Genomic DNA, 22,979 nt, shown 5'->3' with positions numbered 1-22,979 from the left:
CAGACCCATTACAGAGATCAAAATAATACCCCAAGAATACAGGGAAATGCATGATCAAATTCAACAGCAGAATGTTTTCAGTTTTACCTGTATAAAGATGTCATTATAGAAACAGTCCTGCTATGCGTATTGTCTCACACTCTACAGTGTATGTTTTACACAGCAATCGCGCAGGTTAGTCAAGTGACTCCATAGCATCTCTTGACAAGAATTAGACACAAGTGAGTCTTACAATGTTTGTTTCTCTCTGGCAGCCAGTAAGAACACACTGGAGATGGTGCAGTATGGAGTAGAGGGCAGCAGTGCCTTCCTCGAATGCCAGCCCAGGTCTCCACAAGCATCCATCAAGTGGCACCTGCAAAAAGAAAACAGCGACAGAAAGAAAGAGGTACGAGTACAAACAGTCACTAACCCATTGGCACCATTCGCTTCATCCTGGCACCTGGCCTTAAGTTGGAAAGGCGATTATAATGCCCAGTGCTGCCAATAGCCCTTTTATATCATTCATACGCTATTCTCACTACCTCATTCTGTGTGTTCAGAAATAGGAAATTATGTAATGGAGAAGGAGGAGGGGGTGTAGTATCATTTGCCAACAAGAACAGGAAAAAAGGCCTATGTGCGGATTGGCACACTCAACAGCCAAGGAGCGTCCTTGGCACACGGGCAGCTCGGTGGTTTAGTCATTGCACCGAGGTGGTAAAGAAAACATCCTTCTCTCAACAAGAACAAAGGGCCTCCCTCTTGTTCCGTCTTTGATGGTCAAAAAAGAAACACAAGCTGGGTCCTTGGGGAGGGAAGCGCCTCTAAAATAATTGCCTGATGTCATTGTTAAGGCTGCTCATTTCCATGTGCAACCTGCGCACGGCCATGGCCAGCCCTGATTCCTGAACCCTGCACTGCCATGACGTCTGCATTTATCTTCCTTCATTTCCAAAAATAACAAACCACACAGGGCGGCTTCTAAGAGCCATGTGAACTACAAGTTAGTGCTTGGGACTGGACAGCATTGGGAACCACTGCAGTGAGTCAGTGTGTGTGGGTGTCGTGGTAATTCCTCAATACTCCTCAGAAGGTAAACAGTCAGAGGGGCCACAACTCTAAGCACTAAAAACTATGTATGTGTACAGTGTCGATTAATTAGGTACTTAGACTGTACCTACAAGTTAGTACAAGTCACTGTATTGGTATGCACTACTTTGCATTCCTTATAATTACTTCATCACTTTGATTGGTGTGGTTAAAAAACAAGATTGAATTGGTGTTCTCTTTCCCTCTCACTTGATCCCCTTTCCCTATTCTAGGACTAGTAGGACAAAGCTTAATATGCAACAGTAAATGCTGTGCACAGTCTTTACCAAACTAAGCAAAGTGATTATGTGATTACATGAATTGCAAAGATAAATACAGTGTACATACTAGCATTTGGTTTATGCGTTAAGTACTTGTATTCTGCTTCGTGCCTCCTGGGAATAAGTGTGAGCTAATTCTCCGCACGGGTCATTAGAGTGCACAACTCTAGTGTCCCAGTTTGGTATACTGTAAAAGGAATAAAAAAGGACTAAACTAAATTGACTTTGGTCACTAGGTTCAATCAGAGTGGTGGCTAAAGAGAGTTTGTTTTTAGCATAAAGAGTCCATTCCTTACCTTACACCGTTTCTCCCTCTCCAGATGCGCTCGGATGACCGCATCCTGAAGACGGAGCAGGGCCTGCTGCTGCGCTTTCTGCAGCCCTCGGACTCTGGATTCTACCTGTGCACCGCCACCGAGAACAACTTCAAACACATGCTGGTGCGGCTGCAGCTCGTGGTGCTGTCCAGCAGAGCGGTCAACGCCGTGCTGGCCGAGTCGGGATCCCTGTCAGCCGCTGTTCTGCAGGCCAGCCCCCGGTCCCCCAGCCTGAATCCCCCCAGCCCCCGAACCCCCAGTCCCGGGCAGTACAAGGACCTGCTGCAGATCCTGAGCCAGCCAGAGATGGGGCTCATCAACCAGTACTGCGAGGACTACTGGCAGCTGGGAGGGGTTGGCCCCAAAGAGCCGCTGATGGGCGCTCTGAAAGGGAAAGAACTCAAAGAGCAGAAGAAACCACGGAACCGTCGAAATCACCAGGGCCAGAATGGGGGACAACAAACATGAGCCTACGAAGAGAGAGACTCTGAAACAGATAAACAAACAAAAAAATCTTATTAAAAAAAAAAATTAAATACATGGTTCCCTTTAACAATTTAAGAAATGCAGTATTTATTGTAGGTTGTATATAGTATAATTCTGTGGATTTCTTTGTACTTAAATAGGAGAGACTTTTTGTGGATAGATACCTTCCGGGCAAATATTATTATTATTATTATTTTAAATATTATTATTATGAGAGCGCTGTATTTTTTGTTTTGTTTTTACAGCTTAAAGAACTACAGAAAATTGATGTTACATTTAAAGTGTGTATACTGAAGTATAAACCTTGAAATTGATCTGAAAGGGTTTTGTTGTAAATTAGGGGAGGGGAGGGGGGTTCTTAATGTTTTGGATTGAACTGGAGTCATTTACTGATGAACTCCCACCACGCCGCGACGGACTCCAAGCTCAACCAATCACCTGGATTTCTACACAACGCTTTTCATCTTTATTCCACAGCCACGGAGATAGCCATGGTGAGCGACCAAAACACAAGCGTTAACTGAGTTTGGTCCAGATCCTCTTGCTGTCTGGGTTTCCGTTAAAGATGTCTGAGAGAAACTACATGGAATGTACAGTACAGCAAACCACAGTCTGTACCCCTATTTCTTTCATTCGCTTCCAGTGCTACTCTCCGAAACATAATCGATTACAAATATTTATTTTTTAAGATAGACATGTTTTATATTTCATGTTTAAAAAAATATTAATGTTGGCCAAGTTTCACATGCATGCACGTAACTCGAACCCAATGACTCTTGGCACATGGACCAAACTTGTCCCGGCAATTGAGATTTTTGATGGTGTCTTGCTACAGACAGCTGATATTTCTGGAGAGTGGTATCTTTTTGGACAGCGACAGTTTGAAAGCACAGAAGGAGGTAAAATAACAACTTCAGTCTTTTTGATTCCCCTCCAAGACCCAATCTCCAACCTCCATAAACTGAGGAAGAACTGAAGTCAAATCAAACACAGAAACTCTATGCTTCACATTCACCTTGTTGAGCTGATATGAAATGGACCCTTAAACTGCAGTGTGTATGTTTTGGCTTACAAAAGGTTTTTGTCAACTGTTGTTACCTAAGTCTGCTATTAACATAGTATTTATTGAAAATAAATATGGATTGAAAATGTTTGTTACTGCATTGATGTTACAATGCAGACTGTACCAAACTCACATTTACCCAACTAATTATTTTCATTAATAATAATGTTATTAATGCACAAAATTTACATAGGATATGACATATACTGGAGAAAAAATGTACAGTTACATTAACTGTGGTTTATATGTGTCTACTGCATACAATATATAAGTACACTGAATCCCTTCAAATGTGGTACAGTTTGTATATTCTTGCATTCAATGTAGTCTGTGCATTATTATTTTAAAGAGCTGCCTCTTACCTAATTAAAAAAAAAAAGAGATATAAAGATGTCTGCTAGTTTAGTTGGGGCCATTCAGCATATGATCCACATAAACACGTAGCTTGATATATGTATATACAACCCATGCTCCCTTGAGAAAGGTATGTTACACATACTGGAAACAGTGGGAAGCTGGCTTTTCAGAGAATGCATGACATTTCTATGTACTGTATATATACATAAAGGGAGATATGCATCTGTTGGTAGACTTACAGGAGATTGTGAACTTCTGTTATCATTTTGTGATAACAATGAGCTGTGAGACGTAAACGCAAGACCTGATGTAGAGACACTGTGCCGCATAAAGGAATTCTATATGTATGAAACATTGAAATGAAACCGAAACGTCAAAAGCAGGAAGGCATTTTGTTATAGCTGTTTTGACTTTTTGAGTTTTTCAAACTGACCCATGTTCCTTCTCTTCTCATTTCTGGCATCTGGCTCCTCCTCTTCTGTCTCCCCACCACCACCCTTTTTTATAAATTAAAATTGTGCATTAAAACAGAAGATTGTATAATTTGTTGGTAATTTTTTTAATAGAAATGTGTTTTTTTTTTGTTTTTTTTTAAATCTTTGGATTATTTTGCTGTTTTATTAAGAAAGACTCGCTGTATCAGACAAAATGTGCAGGTGATGCTACTTTACTGGCTCTTGTGTAAATGACATTGTTTTTCCCATTGTTGATGTTGCTAACTAATAAATTAAAGCTCTATATTTTATAAAAACAAATCTCTCTTCTATTTAAATTAATGTGCTCTGATGATTAAGGAATGCCTTGAGAATTGGTGTGATATATTTAAGTGGGAGGAAGGAAAGTACATTGACTGGCCAAAAAAGAACACAAAGTGGCCTTAATAAGTGGACAGGACCATGTAGTGTGCGGAGAATTGCTAGAGCAAAAACCGGTGTCTTTTATGCAGTTTTAAAGGTTTCTGTTGCTTGTCGTAATAGGTTGCTAACGTCTGTAGGCTCGATTTGTCCTGCAAACTCCCGTTCCAGGAACAGAACTGTGAGAGGGATGAGCTGGTTGCACGGGAACCCACTGTTCAGCCCCTTGTAAAGTCATTGCGATCCTTCTGCTTTTACATAATTGTACACGCTTCCACACAGGTTGAGTGGCTGTCCTGTGACCACATACATTGTAGACAATTTTCTAACCACATACTTTTTACATGTTGTTTTTAGCCAGTGAGTGTAGTACTAAAGCTATTTACTTAAAAGATGCTGAGAAACACGCTGTATCCATGGGAAATTAAGAAAGAGCATGAGGGGGTTTGTTATCCTAAGACGCATGTACGATGACTACTGGGAAAGTTTGTATTGGATCACTCAGCTCTGTGATGCTCACTGTATCAATTGGCGTGTGAATGTAAGTTTGGCAGGGATGGAATCTATCCCTGCCAACAATCACATGTGTGGCCATTCTCTAATGTGTTAAGGAAGGAGTTTGGGGTGAGTGTTTGACCCGTGTGTTGTGTTATTTTGTTAATAAATATTCACAACCATTGCATTTCTCTGCTGCAGCCTCTGTGTTTCTGAGTATCCTACCACACTGACAATCCAGTTTCCAGACTGGAAGTTGACGTCAGGGTTCACTTCACTTGTTAATGTGCCCTGTTCCTCTTCTCTTTCTGGAGCATCATAACGCACAGCGACCCAGGAAATAGTTCTCAAACCTGCTCTAGTCCTACCACGTGAGTAAGAAAAAGGAGTTTTGTAAGAGGATCCTAGAGCTCACTTATCCAGCAGGAGATGCCAAGTAACTTGGTCAGTGGGAACCAAGAAAGACATTGCTTTAACTGGTATCTTTTAAATTGTGAAATATGTTATGGATGGACACATACACAACTATAAGGAATGTATAGAAACTTTAAGAATGTATTCACAACTTATGCATTTCTGTTCTTACTGTTCACTATATTTTATTGCTACATTTGGTTGTTAATTAAACGGTTGTTTTTTTAGTAAACATCTTTGTGTAGTTTTTTTTAGTAAACATCTGGCCACAATATGTCATGAATGTTTACATGAATGTAAGTAGGACATCATTTGTTAGTTCACACATAATTGAATTTCAGTTTAAGTGCATGAATAAACGTTTGTATAAATAAATATAGAATTTCTCATGGAGTATCACAACAAACCGTATTCTAAATCTTGGATGCATTGGTTTTGGGATGAGATTTGGAAATCTGGGGTCAATAATCTCTGGCTGTTTAACCTCTGAAACGTCAAGCATACAGTGCAAAGCCTCTGATGTCATGGTTCTGGGAAGAAGGAGAAACGAACAGAGTAAACATAGCATTATGTTTAGTTTTATTTTCATACAACTGAAGAAAATGGGATTCTTTTTTTGATTGATTCTTTAGAGATAACTGGGTTAACGCAATCCATATTGAACCGAACACGCAATGCCTTGGTGCTGATAGATTGAGTAGATCAGGGTTATCCCTAAACCCCAACAGCACAGAAGTCTGTGCGGTAGAATGGATCTTATCCAATCTATTTGCTCTATTTGCCAGCAGGAATACTTGTACTTATCCAGATTCACTTTAAACAGGATATGAATATGTGACTGTCTACCCAGGAGGTCACTCCCTGAGCTCCTGAGCTATCAACACCAACATCTTGATCTCTGACCTTGGCATCACAGCTAATGCCTCATGCAAGGTTTACATTCAAATGGATTATGGAAGCTGTTTACTATATACAGCTAATGCCTCATGCAAGGTTTACATTCGAATGGATTATGGAAGCTGTTTACTATATACAAATAAACTCTTACCCTTGGAACTGGAGGAAACAGAAAATATGGTAATTGGGAAGCTATTTAACTCTTAATGCCTTTTCCACAAATCAGTTGCAAAATGAGTTATGCACCCATCATGTTGTGGGGATATTTAGATTTTAGTTTTCTATATAATTATATCTAAAAATGTTAAGCTTATTGACAATCATCCTTTTTGCAGACATATTTTGTTATTGCCGAACTAGTACAAATAGCAATATATCCTGTATATTTAATGTGTAATTAATGCAGATTAAAGTAAGAGTTGATTAGTTTTTATCTTTTAGGATTTCTGAAGAAAATTCTGTGTTGGTTTTGGCTTTCCTCACAAATGGAATTTGTTAATATCGCTCGCTGAGAACCATTATATTTTCTGTTTGTTTGACTTGAGGATTGCACTGCTACTTACTAAACAAATTGATATTTAGAAGTACACAATATATAACTGCTATTTGATAAGTTATGAATCATGATGCGTTTTGCTTGTTGCTAGCATATGTACAGGGCAACAGGAAAAAATAAAGGTTTAAACAAAAGTATAGAAGGAACATTTCATGTATATATGCAGAGGCCTGAAACCAAGTTCCAAGCTACAAAGTGGCTTTGTGTTCCAAGTTCCTCTAAATATTCACGTGAGATAAGGGGTGTTCCCAAATAGTTAGATAAAGAATACTAAAAATATCTCCTGATAGTCTAACTGTTTCCGGTCGGTTTAAAGACAGAGAATGCGGTATATCTGTATATTACTATATGCAATGCAGACATGTATATCCGAGGCTATTATAACTACAAACAGTATGCACACAAATTGACTCAATTTAAATACTTATGAGGAGCAGTGCTCTTGAAAGTGTAATACGTGGAGCTCAGCTGTAACATGATTTGTTATATACATTCCTGTATTTTACAGTACTGGTATGTAAACTACTGGACTGATGTCAATAGACCAGTTGCTTGGCAGCAGCCATAAAACATTATAAGTTTTGTTTCCACCAATTTCACATAGGTGCGGTACAATAAAATTATTCACATAACAATGAAAACTAGGACTATATTAGGATATAGGCGTGGCTTCAATAAGGAGGGAGGTCAGGGAGCTTGAGATATCCTGCGGACACAGCGATTGTATGGAGTTCATTAAGAAGTTATGCCTGTCCAACAACAAATACCCAATGTGCAAGGAGTCACTTGGTAATGAACCCAAACTCAAGAAAAACACTACACTATGCGCCTTAGTCGAGTTAGCGTTAATATTTGTTCTTATTTTTTAACATCCATATTTTGCTTCATAATTAAAAATTCAGATATTGTACACAATAGTTCTTCGCGTAACTGAAACCTTCATTTTCCAAAAAAATTGGTTAAGTGACCTTATAGTCAGCATGCAACACAGATTTCCTGTGGGAGCTGGTGGCGCAGTGGGCAATTCACTAGCATGCTGGGTCGGTCCTTCTTGTGGGAACTGGGTTCAAATCCAGCTGATTCTTACCTTTATTTTCAAAGAATTGGCTCATTTCCTATAAATCCAATGAAAAAGCAAGATCTTCCATGGAAGGGAGGTGGCACACTGGCTAATTCAGCAGCTATGCTGTGCTGTTCTCCTTGGGATACTGGGTTCAAATATGTTTGAGTCCTTCTTTTATTTTCCAGGCAACACATTATTATTATTATTTATTTCTTAGCAGACGCCCTTATCCAGGGCGACTTACACATTCACACAAGTGAGGTGGTGCAGTGGGCTAATTCACTCGCACGCGGTGTCGGTCCTTTTTGTGGGAACTGGGTTCAAATCCAGCTGATTCTTTCCTTTATTTTCAAAGAATCGGATCATTTCCTATAAATCCAATGGAAGGGAGGTAGCACAGTGGGCTACTTCAGAAGTTATGCTATGCTGTTCTCCTTGGGATACTGGGTTTAAAAAAATTGGTTAAGTTACCTTATAGTCAGCGTGCAACACAACTTTCCTGTGGGAGCTGGTGGCGCAGTGGGCAATTCACTAGCATGCTGGGTCGGTCCTTCTTGTGGGAACAGGGTTCAAATCCAGCTGATTCTTACCTTTATTTTCAAAGAATTGGCTCATTTCCTATAAATCCAATGAAAAAGCAAGATCTTCCATGAAAGGGAGGTGGCACACTGGCTAATTCAGTAGCTATGCTGTGCTGTTCACCTTGGGATACTGGGTTCAAATCTGTTTGAGTCCTTCCTTTATTTTCCAAAACAAATTGGTTTTGTGCCCTTATAGTCAGCGTGCAGCACAGCTCTCCTGTGGGACGTGGTGGCGCAGTGGGCTAGTCCCATAGCCTGCAGTCCCTGAAGACGACGGTTCGAACCCCGCTGCCGGAGGTGAGTATCTGAGGTAAGTAGAAATGCTGGCATGTCACTAACAGTGTGGGTTGTGTCTCCCCAGATGGAAGAGGAGACGTCCTTCCCTGCGGAAGGATGAAGAGGGGGGGGTCTGGCCCCCCCGGCAGAGAGGAGAATGGAAGGTTGGGGTGTTGCTGCCTGAGAAAATGGAACCAGTAGCTTTTCACTAATTGTGGGTTTATTTTACACACTACTCCATGTTAAGTAAAGGAAAAACATGTTTTGTTTTACTAATTATTGATTACAGGTAAGGAAGTACAACTAAAATATATTTTTCTCATGAAACTAAGCTAAAAAGGGAGAAGAAGAAAAAATTATTACTACTTTGTTTTTTACAGGCAGCAACACCCCAACCTTCCATTCTCCTCTCTGCCGGGGGGGCCAGACCCCCCCCTCTTCATCCTTCCGCAGGGAAGGACGTCTCCTCTTCCATCTGGGGAGACACAACCCACACTGTTAGTGACATGCCAGCATTTCTACTTACCTCAGATACTCACCTCCGGCAGCGGGGTTCGAACCGTCGTCTTCAGGGACTGCAGGCTATGGGACTAGCCCACTGCGCCACCACGTCCCACAGGAGAGCTGTGCTGCACGCTGACTATAAGGGCACAAAACCAATTTGTTTTGGAAAATAAAGGAAGGACTCAAACAGATTTGAACCCAGTATCCCAAGGTGAACAGCACAGCATAGCTACTGAATTAGCCAGTGTGCCACCTCCCTTTCATGGAAGATCTTGCTTTTTCATTGGATTTATAGGAAATGAGCCAATTCTTTGAAAATAAAGGTAAGAATCAGCTGGATTTGAACCCTGTTCCCACAAGAAGGACCGACCCAGCATGCTAGTGAATTGCCCACTGCGCCACCAGCTCCCACAGGAAAGTTGTGTTGCACGCTGACTATAAGGTAACTTAACCAATTTTTTTAAACCCAGTATCCCAAGGTGAACAGCATAGCATAACTTCTGAAGTAGCCCACTGTGCTACCTCCCTTCCATTGGATATATAGGAAATGATCCGATTCTTTGAAAATAAAGGAAAGAATCAGCTGGATTTGAACCCAGTTCCCACAAAAGAGACCAACACCGTGTGATAGTGAATTAGCCCACTGCACCACCTCACTTGTGTGAATGTGTTGCCTGGAAAATAAAGGAAGGACTCAAACAGATTTGAACCCAGTATCCCAAGGTGAACAGCACAGCATAGCTGCTGAATTAGCCAGTGTGCCACCTCCCTTCCATGGAAGATCTTGCTTTATCCTTGTCTATAGAGGAACTGACCCGATTCTTTGAAAATAAAGGAAAGAATCAGCTGGATTTGAACCCAGTTCCCACAAAAAGGACCGACACTGCGTGCGAGTGAATTAGCCCACTGCACCACCTCATTTGTGTGAATGGGTTGCCTTTATCATTGTCTAAATAGGAAATTAACCAAGTCTTTGAAAATAAAGGAAAATCAGCTGGATCTGAACCCAGTTCCCACAAGAAGAACTGACACAGCATACTAGTGAACAAATATTCTTTATCATTGTCTATATAGGAAATTAACCAATTCTTTGAAACTAAAGGAAAATCAGCTGGATTTGAATCCAGTACTCAAAGGTGAGCAGCAGAGAATACTAGTGCCTTAACCCACTGTGCCATCTCACTTCCATGGAAAAGTGGCCTTTATCATTGATTGAAATTAACCAATTATTTGAAATTAAGGAAAGAACGATTCAAACAGTCCTCCAAGGAGGAGGAGCACAACACCCTAGTAAATTAGCCCACTGTGCTATCACACTACCATGGAAGAGCTGGCTTTTTCATTGTTTATATAGGAAATGAACAAATTATTTGGGGAAAAAAAAAAAAAAGAATCTGCTAGATTCAAACCCAGTCCCACAAGACAGCAGCATAGCATGCTAATAAAACAGCGCACTGTCCCATCTCACTTTTGTGAAAAAGTGTCTTTTATCATTGTCTATATAGGAAATTAAACAATTCTTTGACAAAGGAAGGAATCCACAGCACGCCGTGTCATCTCACTACAACAGAACAGCTTCCTTTTTCGTTGTTTATATAGGAAATGATCACATTTTTTTGAAAATAAAGGAAATGCAGCTGGATTTGAACAGTTCCCGCAAGAAGACCCAACACAGCATATTAGTGGATTAGCCCAGTTTGCCACCTCACTTTTGTGAATAAGGATTCTTTATCATTGTCTAAAAAGGAAATTAACCAATTCTTTGAAAATACAGGAGAAAACTGGATTTGAACCCAGTTCCCACAAAAAAGACTGACACAACATACTAGTGAACTAGCCCACTGTGCCATCTTACTTCGATGGTAAAGTTTTCTTTATCATTGACTGAAATTAACCAATTATTTGAAAGAGTTTAAGGAATGTCCTGATGTGTAGATATGACACAAGTTGAGAGGATGCAATCATTATCAACATTTTTTATTGTTTCATTTGGCCGACGCCTTACAAGGCGGCTTATGGCCGTTGCAGGCAAACATATGTTTGACTATTAAAGTTGAGAATGAATCCCTCTTACACTGCATCAGCCTGTATGTACGCAATAATAGCCAACCTTTATTATTATTTCATTTGGCCGACGCCTTAGCAAGGCGAGTTATGGCTGTTGCAGGGCAAATATATTCATGGCTATTAAACCTGACAGAATGAAATGGAACACAGATTCCTGCTGCACTGAAGCTGCTTTAAAGGTTTGAGTTGTCATGCTAAAAACAAACTTACATTTACATTGGACCACCAGTTGTTAATCATGCCAAGTCTGTGAGAAGAATAGACCAACTCAAGGAAGCCGTGCACCAAGAAGCACTGTACAGTACCTGTGTGAAACTTGAGTGGCTGGATTTCATAGACCTGAAGAAAGACGCTGGCAGAAATATAAGCAGGCATTGCCAATGGATTGGAACGGTGGTCCTGACACTGTAGTACTCTGCCTGCACTGGGACAGTGTGCATTAGTTCCCTCAGTATAATTTCCTCTATGGCAAAGTACAGCTATTTTTGCAGTTAACCATGCTTTATACTATTGATATCCCGCTCTTTACCATTTAACCATGTTTTACCATAGTCCCAAGTGATTAACAAAGCTTATCTGTGCTTAACCATGCTTTCGTTATGCCTTACTATACTTTACTATGCATGTGTCATGGTTTGCTGCAGTAAACTTGTATAAGGGATTAATAGGCCAAATACGTGCACCCAGATACTCGATAGTCCTCCCAAAACTGTGCCAATAAGAAACCAAAACTTCTGCAAAAATTTCATGCTGCTGCAGCATCCTATAACTAATAACAACACTCAAAAGGAACAGTGGACATGAAAGTGTCAAGTGTCGCTCCACTGGCCTTCAGCAAAGGGTTTTGTATTTGTCTGTTGGTGTGCGGCCTGTGGGTGAAAGGAGGTTTTTCATTGTCTGTGACCACTGCACAGTATTGTTTTAAATCCATTGCACTGCCATTGCTGACGTCTCTGGGGTAAAGCTAACAAGAAAACAGATGGATGCTTTTGTCGAGGCCCGTGCCTTCATCAGTGTGGCGCTGTGGTATGCTGGGGTTCCTGGGAATATTATGGTAAACCAAAGTGAGAATATACAAATCTAAATCATTTCCATCTTCTCCAGCTTGACCTGTGGATAACAAGGAAATATTTAAAAGAAGGGTACATGAGAAAGATTGGCCCAATGGTATGTAGATAAAATATTGAAAAGAACAGTGATGTCATTTACTTACAAGGTAAAGTACAAGTTGTATAGAGACATGATAAAGACAGTCAGCCAGGGTTGTGGTAATTCCTTTTATTTCCAATTCCTTATTCAAACCAATTCCCAATTCTTTTGAAATTAAATACAAAATAAATAAATAAAGGTTTGATATAAATTCAGAAAAGGAAAACAAAATGGTTTGCAGCACTGTGTACTGTATGTGATGTCAATTATTTATTAGCTGTGGGGAACAACAAAAAGCACAACAATTTGGAATTAAACAGCAACCCTTTGTGCCATGCGGATGTGAAAACACATGTTAATCTGCAACTGTGTTCTCAGTTAGTGTGGACAGAAATTACAGCTGCTATACCTTAGTCAGCAATGAAGTGGAGTTTATTGTGACAGATATATCGTTTCCCAATGGTTTATTTCATGCATTGCAATGTTTATTTATTTATTTTACAGTACTTTAACTATCCTTGCTGTTACTATGGTATACAGTCACTTCATCAGTCACTTTTAAAGACATGTCATGTTGCATAAACACCACCAGAGGGCAGCCATTCATGTTGTCTGTAATTTTCTAACAGTGCTTCAGGTTTCTTTCACTGGAAATACAGTACCGTTACCTTTTTTTGGTAAGCTCAGAGACACCTAGATGATTTGCTGCAGCTCCTAGTATCCTATGAGAGTCTCCTGTTCATCAACTTGCCCAGCCTTGCTTAGCTTATAAGACAAAGGAAGGCTTAAGCTGTAGAAACACAAAGCCACTTTTTCCAGAACAGTGGCTTGAAACTTGGTTCCAGGAGGCAGGGAGACCTAGTTTGAGGCAACTTTGCTGTATCAAACCCCAAGTCTCTGCTGGTGTGCCATCAGGGGTGAAAATTGTTTTGAAAATTCATGCTAAACTGTTTTGAAAGTTTACCACCAGACCCAATGAGAAACTTTCATCATCTATGGTTGTGAAGGAATACAAAAATAAAAAAGTTAAAATGTCTTCTGGCACCATAATTTAATGCTGGCACTATATGAGGTGCGCTGGCACCACAGCGCCAAATGTACACCTCTGTATGATCTGTAAGTAACTAATATTTCAAAATGAGACCCCTTGCAACATTTTAGATGTAAAACAGATTGACATTGCAATGCTTCTACCACAGGTGCAAATGTTTGCTGCATTAACACTGATTTACTTTATGGATATTTTAAAAACAGTATAAATTCCTCTCCGCTGAGAGGAATTACTGCATCTTCATTGCATGCTTTTCTCTGTTTTGCCCAATACAAGCTCCATTATATGGAGGCACCTGGGAGAAACCTGATCCCATCCGAGAGTCAGAGCAAATATCCTGGTGGGGTGGGGTGGGGGGGTAGGTCAGGAAGAGGAGATTTTAAGGTTATGAGCTTGTGCAAAACCTTTCAGTGGGGGCTGACATCTGTCAAACAAAAAACATCCATTCTTTATGGGAAATGAAACAGCCTGGTTGATCCGGCTTCACTTAAATCCAATGACCTTCCAACACCTATGGTAACCCACAGTGCTGACATGGCAAGGGTCGAAACTGAGCGACCGCTTCTTGACTCAAATCCACATCAGTCCACACTGTAGCCCCATGCCCCAACAACTGAAATATTCAAACCCATTAACTTTTACATTGCAGGCCAATGCTCCAACCAAGCTACACAAAACTACTACTTTTCAATAGTCGTGAGCTACTGAAACCCACAACCTTCAACACTGCAGTCCACCACCAATAACAGCAATTCAAAATCCACTACATTTAAATGAGGGCACCTTCAAAGGCACTTCATGTCCCAATAACAGCGCTCCGCAATGAGCAGACATCATTGAGCAGGGGTCATTTATGCTTAATTTCTTAAGATCCTAAGAGGTTAAAAACAACAACAACAACAACAAAAAACACAAGCTAACCTGTTAGGAATAGTTTGGGGCAGGTATCCGCCCTTTCCCATCTACTTATTCCACTGAACTCCTGGTCCGAGCTCTTGTTGTTTCTAGATTGGATTATTTTAATTCTCTCCTCGCTGGGCTCCCTGCTTTGGCTATTTGCCCTCTTCAACTTATTCAAAATTCTGCTGCTTGTCTGGTTTTCTCCCAACCCTGCTACTCTCATGCTACCTCTCTGCTTTACACTCTCCACTGGCTACCTATCTCTTCTCATATCCAATTTAAGACCCTTGCTCTTTTGCCTATGACTCTCTTCATCATACTGCCCCTTCCTATCTCCAGTCCCTCGTTTCTCCTTATATTGCCCTCTATTGGCCGACTTGTTATGCCTTCTCTTCACTCTCCTTCCTCCTGTGCTCGATCCTTCTCTTCCCTCGTCCCCCTGTGGTGGAACCAGCTACCGGTTATTCTCAGGACTGTTCAGTCTTTTACTGCTTTTCGCCATCTTCTCAAAACCCACTTATTCAATCTTTATTTGTAAATTCCTATTTATATATCTTTTTGTATTTTCTTTATAATTTTTTTTTATATTTTGTAGATATGTGTTTGTTTTGCCTTTGTATTGCCTGTAATGTATATTCTTTTATATTTTGTTTAACTTTCTGTAAGTTGCTTTGGATAAAAGCGTCTGCTCAATAATTCAATAATAATTATAATAATAATAATAATACTATTTGTCAAGATTTTAATAGTTAATGCATCACAAAAAAGTGTTGAATTCTACAATTAAGAAATATCCATAGAGTGGGTGCATGCCATATTTACTTAAATAAAAAAAGAGAGCTAGCAAAAATATTTCCTTTTGTCAATTTTGCAGTTTCAATACACAACTATACCATTTAAACATACTGTACAAATATAAAAAAGTTTGAAGCGATGCAGTCATGCAATATAAATATACAAATGTGATGGAGTGTTTGTTATGAAGTACAGTAAGCATCTTTTCAGGACACATTACACTCTTATTTATACTACCATCATTATTAACAGACACATAATGAAATGTGACCATATACAGCCCCCACCCCCTTAAACTGTAGTGACCCGTCTTCCATAAACCAGATTCTGCTGCTTCCTAGACTAAACCAAATTTGAGTGGGGGGGGGATCCGGAATAGGGATATCATAGAATTTGTATATATAGTGCATGAAACACTAATAAAGACCTTGTGTCAGAATGGCATTAGATGTCACAACATGCCTAAAGGTGTTTTCCTCCAGGTGTATGGCTCACAACCATGCCACTGAGGTACTGTAGGTAGAGGACTATGACCACAAAGTAACACCCAAGTTCATCCCAAACCTAGAGATCCTGGGATTGTTCTAGCCAAGGAATATGACTGAAGTCTGCTACTTGCTAAAAGTTTACTTTTCAAGATGACGCCCCACCTTGTGGGGTGGACTTAATCAGCAACAATGTTCAGAAAGGCAGAAGACTTTATTTAAAGAACCCAGCTTAGTTTTCATATGAAAATATAAACGGTATCCTAATAAAGTGGCCAATGAGTGTATAATACAAAGCATACTGAAGGAGAACAGATGCAGACATTATGGAATTAAAGACTACAATATTCAAAAGTGAAAGTAAATAAGCGCTGTGAGAGTTCCCATGCAAACCACCATGTTCAAGTATCTTTAATGTTTGTACTGTATTCAAAACATTTGAAAAAGGTGTGCTGCACATTCCGATAGAAGCTGGATCTTCCAAACATAAAAGGTTGAATTCCATTACTGTAAATTTACTGTGTAAAAAGATCTAGCAATTGTAATGGGGTAGGGTTTATTTACTTGACTAAGGACTGAGGACACAGATAGCCTGCATTGTTTACCTAAATGCAACATTGACTGAGATGGCATTCACTGTTCTCAAGATACACTGAAGCCTATAAATAACATCAGTAATCCCCATTATCCCAGTTCTCTTTCTGCATGATTGGCAACAGGTGGTGAGCAGTGTGCAGTGTGCAAACATGACTGGTAGCCTCATGTATAACAACTGTCAGGTTATCTGTTACACAACATTAGCAAAATGAGGCTTGTTAGGCAATCAATCAGCGATGTAGAACAGATTCTAGTTTACAGTGAAGACCTAGGGAACAAGGGAGGGGAAACAGACTTGTATTTGAGAATGAATCAAGTTTTATTGACCAGAACTGGGATTTAACTAGAATACCAGGGAATACCATCCTCTTCTTCAGAAGCAAATGGCACTTAGGTTTAATTTCTCAAGGACAACAGTTCCCCCTGACCCTACTACAGGGTTTTCCCCGAGGAGGTCCTTCATCCAATTACTGTATTGTTGTGGGCTAAAATGTATTTAACATTTATATAGTAATCCAATATAATCCATGTCAATTTAGCTGTGTTGTTGTAACAGATAATAAATATAGTGTGGTGGATCTTTTTACGTTCACCTTTCTTGCTTGTTTGTATAAAAACAACTTAAAGTCAAAAAGTGCCTGTCAGAAAGCAAATCTGCGATCTGTGATGCTAGAAAGGAAATCGTCTAATTAACATCAGAGAACTTGATGTTATTTATCAATTGGAACCCTAGATAGGTGGTCTTAGTATTTTAACATGTGGTAGGATGATTTGCAACTGCAAATTTTCAATTACTTTCTCCGTCTGTTTAAAATCACCATTTTGTTCATGCCCCACTGTGACAAAGCCACAACCTAATTCAGTTTCTAATCCCTTTTATATCGGTCTGGGGCTTTATGCACATCACATGGTCTCTAGTGATTTAGCAGTGATGGTGGTAATATGTCATTGCTCCATGGAGCCTGGTAGTGACTAGAATTCCAGATCTCCAGAAACACATGCTCATATCATAAAACAAATACCTTGCTTTGGGGTTTTTCTTTGATTGTTTATTCAATATTAGGCTCCAAGATGATATTGCTTCAGTCTTGAATATGCAGAAAGTAAACATTGTACACCCATTACTTGCATGAAACATCTTTTTGTTTCACTATGTTCCAGTTTCTCTCTCAATTCTCTGTATTTTTGCATACTAATTTGCAGACACTGTGCAATACATAAATGTATTGACCATGCAGTTGTCTGAAACAAAAAATGCCTCTACAAACAACATTCAATCATGTGATACTGGGATAGAAGTACATCCTTGTACCATCTAAAATAATAAAATACTCAAATAAAAACCTTTAACTGATTTTTGAATATCATATCCCTCCCCCAGATTTACATAAACAAAATGGTAAAATTACTGATTTTCACAGCAGTTTCACCCATGTTTATTAGAAGAAAAAAAAAAACATAGATAACATGTTATACAAAATAAAACATAAAAGGAAAATGTTTTATATGATCTATAATCTATAGGTAACAGGCTCAGGTGTGTCAAAGCTTATAATAAAGCTTAGGATGGCTCATTCTTTCTGTACCTGAGGCAATAGAAGAAAAAAAATGTGTCAGCAAACAGAGGATAGAGCAAACAGCAGCTATTTCAGTCAGTTGGGAAGCAAAACATGAATCCTCATTCTCACAGGTTATATACAATTAGGGATGTCACACTCCATTCCCCAAAACAGTTTACTTCAGTCCTGGTCAGATGAAGCCAACAACTGCTGAAGAATAATTAAGAAATAAACTAGATTGCACAGTCTCTGTTGCCCCCTTTAGGGACCTGTAGGCATAGCAACTTCACATCAGCATTACTGCATACAAATAAAGCCAGTTCTCGACTTCCGTGTGTTAATTTTCATGATACTGTTTTAAAAGTTAAGGAAGGCACATTCTGATCAAAGACACACGTTCCCCAAATTATTTCCAGGCACACCTGACTTCTGACCAGCATTTCGGTGCTACAGAAAGTGGAGTTTGTTCACAGCTTGTCTGTGTCTCAGTGTCTACTTGAAAATAACAGCTCCATTGTATCCAATTGCTTTATGCAATATTACTATGGTAAGTTTGAAATAAGCATGTATTATTATTTGTTACACATCATTTTAAATATAGGCAGACATTTTATACATCAATTCTATAAATCTAAAAGGTATTCAGACGAGCATGACCCTCATAAGTAGCCTTGCCTCTTGAGGCATCTGCGACAAAACTGCTCAGATAAAAAAATAAATAAATTGCAATTTAACATACTATAGAGGGTATACTAGACACATTTTCCTTTACGCAGGTATGAACAGTATCTAATATAACTATTGCTAGTAGCCCAGTCAACTACTGGGAACAGTAATATGATTTTAATAGAATAAAATGAACCTTGAGTTGCCTCTCTCTGTTTAAAACTCAATGATATCCTATCCATCATTTAAAGCAATGCCTCTTACTGGGATTTGTTACTGAACTGTATGTTCTCTTTCCTTTAAGTCTTGTCTACAGACCTCTGAATACAAGGTTGGGTTTGGGAATCTTTTATTCAGAAGCTCAGTACTCAGACCACAGAGCAACTGTCATTCAAGATATCTGTCATTTGTCTCTTCAAACTGGATTTGAAATGAATGCCAACTATTTGACATCCCAAACAAATGCCATTCAAGATATAATGTTATATTGTTTGACTAAGTGCACATATAAGGAAAACAAAATATTCAAGCTTGAATTAACCCTTATATTGACAGTATTTTTAGATCAAGCAATCATCTCATTCATTCTTTTACTTATGTTCTTATACAATAATTCACTAATTTCTGTTTGTTGAAAAAAAAATTAGAATCTACTTGGAATAATATATTACTTTGGTAAATTAACAGCTCTATCAAAATAAACCATTCGGATGAACTGCACAAAAAAAACCTGCAAAAATAATGAATTATGAATGCAAAAAGAAACAGGATATTGTATTTGGTGCAGGAAATCCACTACCTTTCTGCACAGCAGTCAAGGTGCTTAAGCTAGTCCCTTCTCTATCCAAAGCAATATCGCTAACTGTGGAGAATTTGACCCAGCGCAGGCTCAGTTCCTTTCCTGGTGACTCAAGCTCCTATCTAGGGCAGGGTCTGCCTAAATCTCTTTCCATCCACAGATTAAGGTCAATTAGACCTGGCAGGTGAGATATTAAAGCTCCATTTTAAGCACATCAGGAGATTGAGAGCAAGCTTTGCAACGTGCCCTTAAATCTACAAGGATAAGATGAGGGGAGAAAGGGAGACAAAGGACTGCATTCATAAAAGTTAGAGAGGGTTTTAGCAATGTGCTAGATTTTCAACAACTTTCTCTTGCTCTCTCTCTACTTTTGGAACTGCGTATGACTCATTTTTGATAGCTTGTTTAAACTGCAGTGTTTCACAGTCATGTTCCATTGGACACGCTTTCAATTATTCTGTAGTTTACCCTGTGCACTGTATCAGAAAAGAAAACTTGACAGTCTTTGTGTATTCCTCCCCACAGTGTGTTTCTGGTATATTAATATTAAACACCTCCAGGGATTTCCCCTGGTTTTAATGTTACAACCTACAACCCCCCAACCCCCCCCCCCCCCTCCAGTCCAGAACTTTCAGCAGCTGTAAAAAGAAAGGTTTTACTAAATAAAAAAAAAAAACATTCCACAAGTCATTTAATAATATGTTAATCTTTCTCGCGCAATATCATTCAATAATTACCGCTTATTTAAATACCTTCACATTCCAAAATTATAATCCTACTTGTCCTTTACTAAAATACTCTTGGATATAGCATAAAAAGGAAGTTCATGGCCTTGGTATGTTTATGCGATCGAATAAAGAAGAGAATAACTTTTCCTGTTCAAGTTTCATACAGTAATTTTTCATTGAGCATATGTCAGCAAAATCATTCATGTGGAAGCCATCACTGAAGAGGAGGCGTGGGAAAGAGAGTGTTCTGGAGTGCACAGCCAGCCAGGGTTGTGAAGGAAGCTGTACAGCCACATATTAAATATCTTTATACATTAGAAGAGAGGCCCACAGGGTTGCAGTGAGTGTACCATAGTCCAGGTCAGTTGATGATGGCATCCTGTGCTTTAAGAGAAAAAGAACACTCCCTAAAACATCATACTATAAACAATCTTGTCTATCTTAAATTAAATTACTTAAGTACATTATTTAGTTGGGGGTATTTTTGGTATAAAATTGAATTCAAACAAAAGGATAAACAGTTTTTTTTTTAATTGTGTACCTTTGTTTTATAGTTTTGTTTCTGTTAACTGCCATTGTAAAAGCTCTTTGTTAAATGAAAGGTGTCTTACAAATGTAATTTGGCGTGCTCATACACATTCTAGTTGAAAACTGGGCTTGTTTAACCCACAGTTAAAGTAATTGTTTCCACCTGCACTGGACCCATATTTCATTTTAAAAAAAAGTGCTCAAAAGGGGAAATTATGTGCATAATTGATAGGCCAGAAGTTTAATATCTTTGACGCAAAGCCCAAGCCATGTTTTCTTTTCCAGAGTGTTCACACAACTGACACAGAGAATTATCTATAACACACTCACTTGGCAGCTTGTACTGTGCTGATCATATCCTCTTCTGGTGCTCTGCCTTAAGCGTGTACAAGTTCAGCAGCAACATGTATGACATATTCCCACTTGCATGATGTACTTGTATTTTAAACAAAGCTCAAGGTTGTTTTAGCCAATCAGACCACAGATATACATTCATTTACTACACAACAAGAGCACAAACCATGTAAATATACCCTCAACTATGCAGTACACTGCTGTGTGATGTAGTCATGCAGCTGAACTACAGCCCCAAATGAATCTTGCATCACAACTGAACTACACTCAATGGTTCAATTCAAACACAGCACATACAAGTTGCATTGCTCAAGTTCCATATCGGCTGCCTTCAGCTTCAGTAAGCTAACTGTACCTGTGCTGGATCAACCTCCATTGAATTCACAACATCTGCACAGATAGAAGGTACTGCTTCTTTAACAACAAAAACACAGCATAGATGAAATAATTGAGCAGCATTAACCTTGTCAATGACTGCATATTAAATATTCCCTTTCAAGATAGGTGCAGGTTTAAAATTGTGAAACATCTGATATTATTAAAACAATGAATGACCTTGAACAGTCAACAAAGCCCTTTCCTATGTTCTGTCACTGGACAGTGTAATATTTTCATCTTTTCATTTGGTGTTGTTGTACCTTGTTTCCAGAAAAACTGTAATCGATTGAAATTCCAAGTGTGTGAATTCAAGAATCAAATAAATGGGTTCCACCACACACAACAAAAGTCATATCATTTCTTATTATTCTACTCTTTCATAAACTTTCTAGTATGTCTGTACTTCTATAGCAAAAGCAAAAAGTTTAAACAAACAGACATAACAAATGACTGTATCCACATTTGCCAGGACATTGGTTGCATATTATTTTTCAGACAGTATGTACTTAGGATTCTCTGCAGCTCACAAGACATATTCCTAAACATTGGACTTGATTCACTCCAACTCCCTCCACTTTAATGAATAGAACAGATACATGATTCATTAACTATCTACACACAAATGATAGTGGGAATGATACAGCATTCTACAAACATTCTATATGTTGGTCATGAATCATTTGATTTTCTGTTTGTGTTGGGGACAACTATCAACTTCTTTGCATTGCTACAGAATATTTGAAAGAAGTAAACATTTACAGCTATGGCCAAAAGTTTTGCATCACCTAGAAGTTTAGGATTGAGACAAAAAAAATACATGAATATAACTTAGATATTTTATTAAACATCATGTAATCAAAGAAACTACAAAATGGTATCACACAAGTCTACTGGAAGCAATAATAGTAGTACAGTATTTCATGTTGGAGTATTTCATGTTAGATTTTGTCACATTTTTCCATGTCAGTGTTTCTTAAAATATATGGAAAACTACAAAGTGGTATGTAATTCAATATGTTAACGTAACATTATTCAGCCGGTTTCATTTGACTTTATGAAGCAAAATTAGTAATTTTTTTAGGGTGATGCAAAATTTTTGGCCATAGCTGTATTATTTAACCACAATCTGTCTATGTGTACATCATTGTGCATAGAATTTAGACTAGATTTTTTTCCAAACCAACTGTTTGTGGGACAAAAAGGTTAAATTGAGGGCAACTTAGAAGATTTATGGGAAAATGCAGAGATAGACCAAAACACTAATTCATTAATGACAAAATAAAAGTAAAAAGGAAAATGCATACCTAACAACCTTTGAGATTTGCAAAAGGTTATAGTGCTCAGGTGTTTCAGTAGCAGTGGTTAAAATGCTGGGCTGCAAGGAAAGTTGTTGGTTTGAATACCTTAGGGCCAATACCTTTAACCAATCTTTTAACCCAATTCTCTCTTCGAGTTCTCATCCAACGAAAATATCTTGTGGTAATATCCCACCCATCATCTGACCCCCCACCAGCCCGGAACTACATAGCAGATGGACCAATAAAAGCCTTTAATTTGTGCGTGGAGTGTTTTAGCTGAATTAGCAGGACTGTATTCTGCACCTTCAGCTGAGCACAGCAAAGTCTGCCTAAATCTCTGTTTAACGCACCTGTCCCCCTCCATCCCTTGATGCCCTGTCCTTGTTCTCCATTGGCTGGAGAGGGTCAGG

General features: G+C 38.9%; 1 protein-coding gene across 2 annotated transcripts in view; it reads left to right on the top strand.

The window, feature by feature from the left end:
- The window catches only part of LOC117414175 (semaphorin-3F-like), a 73,294-nt gene extending 68,964 nt beyond the window's left edge, over positions 1 to 4,330 (top strand). For both annotated transcript variants that reach the window (XM_058999571.1, XM_058999570.1), the window contains 2 exons: positions 255 to 388; positions 1,673 to 4,330. In XM_058999571.1, coding sequence (XP_058855554.1) covers positions 255 to 388; positions 1,673 to 2,137 — 599 coding nt within the window. In that variant the 3' untranslated portion in view covers positions 2,138 to 4,330. The remainder of the gene's footprint in view (positions 1 to 254; positions 389 to 1,672) is intronic.
- Positions 4,331 to 22,979: the final 18,649 nt, after the last annotated feature.

Source organism: Acipenser ruthenus, chromosome 25 (assembly GCF_902713425.1).
Source record: "Acipenser ruthenus chromosome 25, fAciRut3.2 maternal haplotype, whole genome shotgun sequence".
Lineage (NCBI taxonomy): Eukaryota > Metazoa > Chordata > Actinopteri > Acipenseriformes > Acipenseridae > Acipenser > Acipenser ruthenus.
The sequence above is the reverse complement of the archived record's forward strand: the minus strand, read 5'-3'. Positions and strand labels throughout refer to the sequence as shown.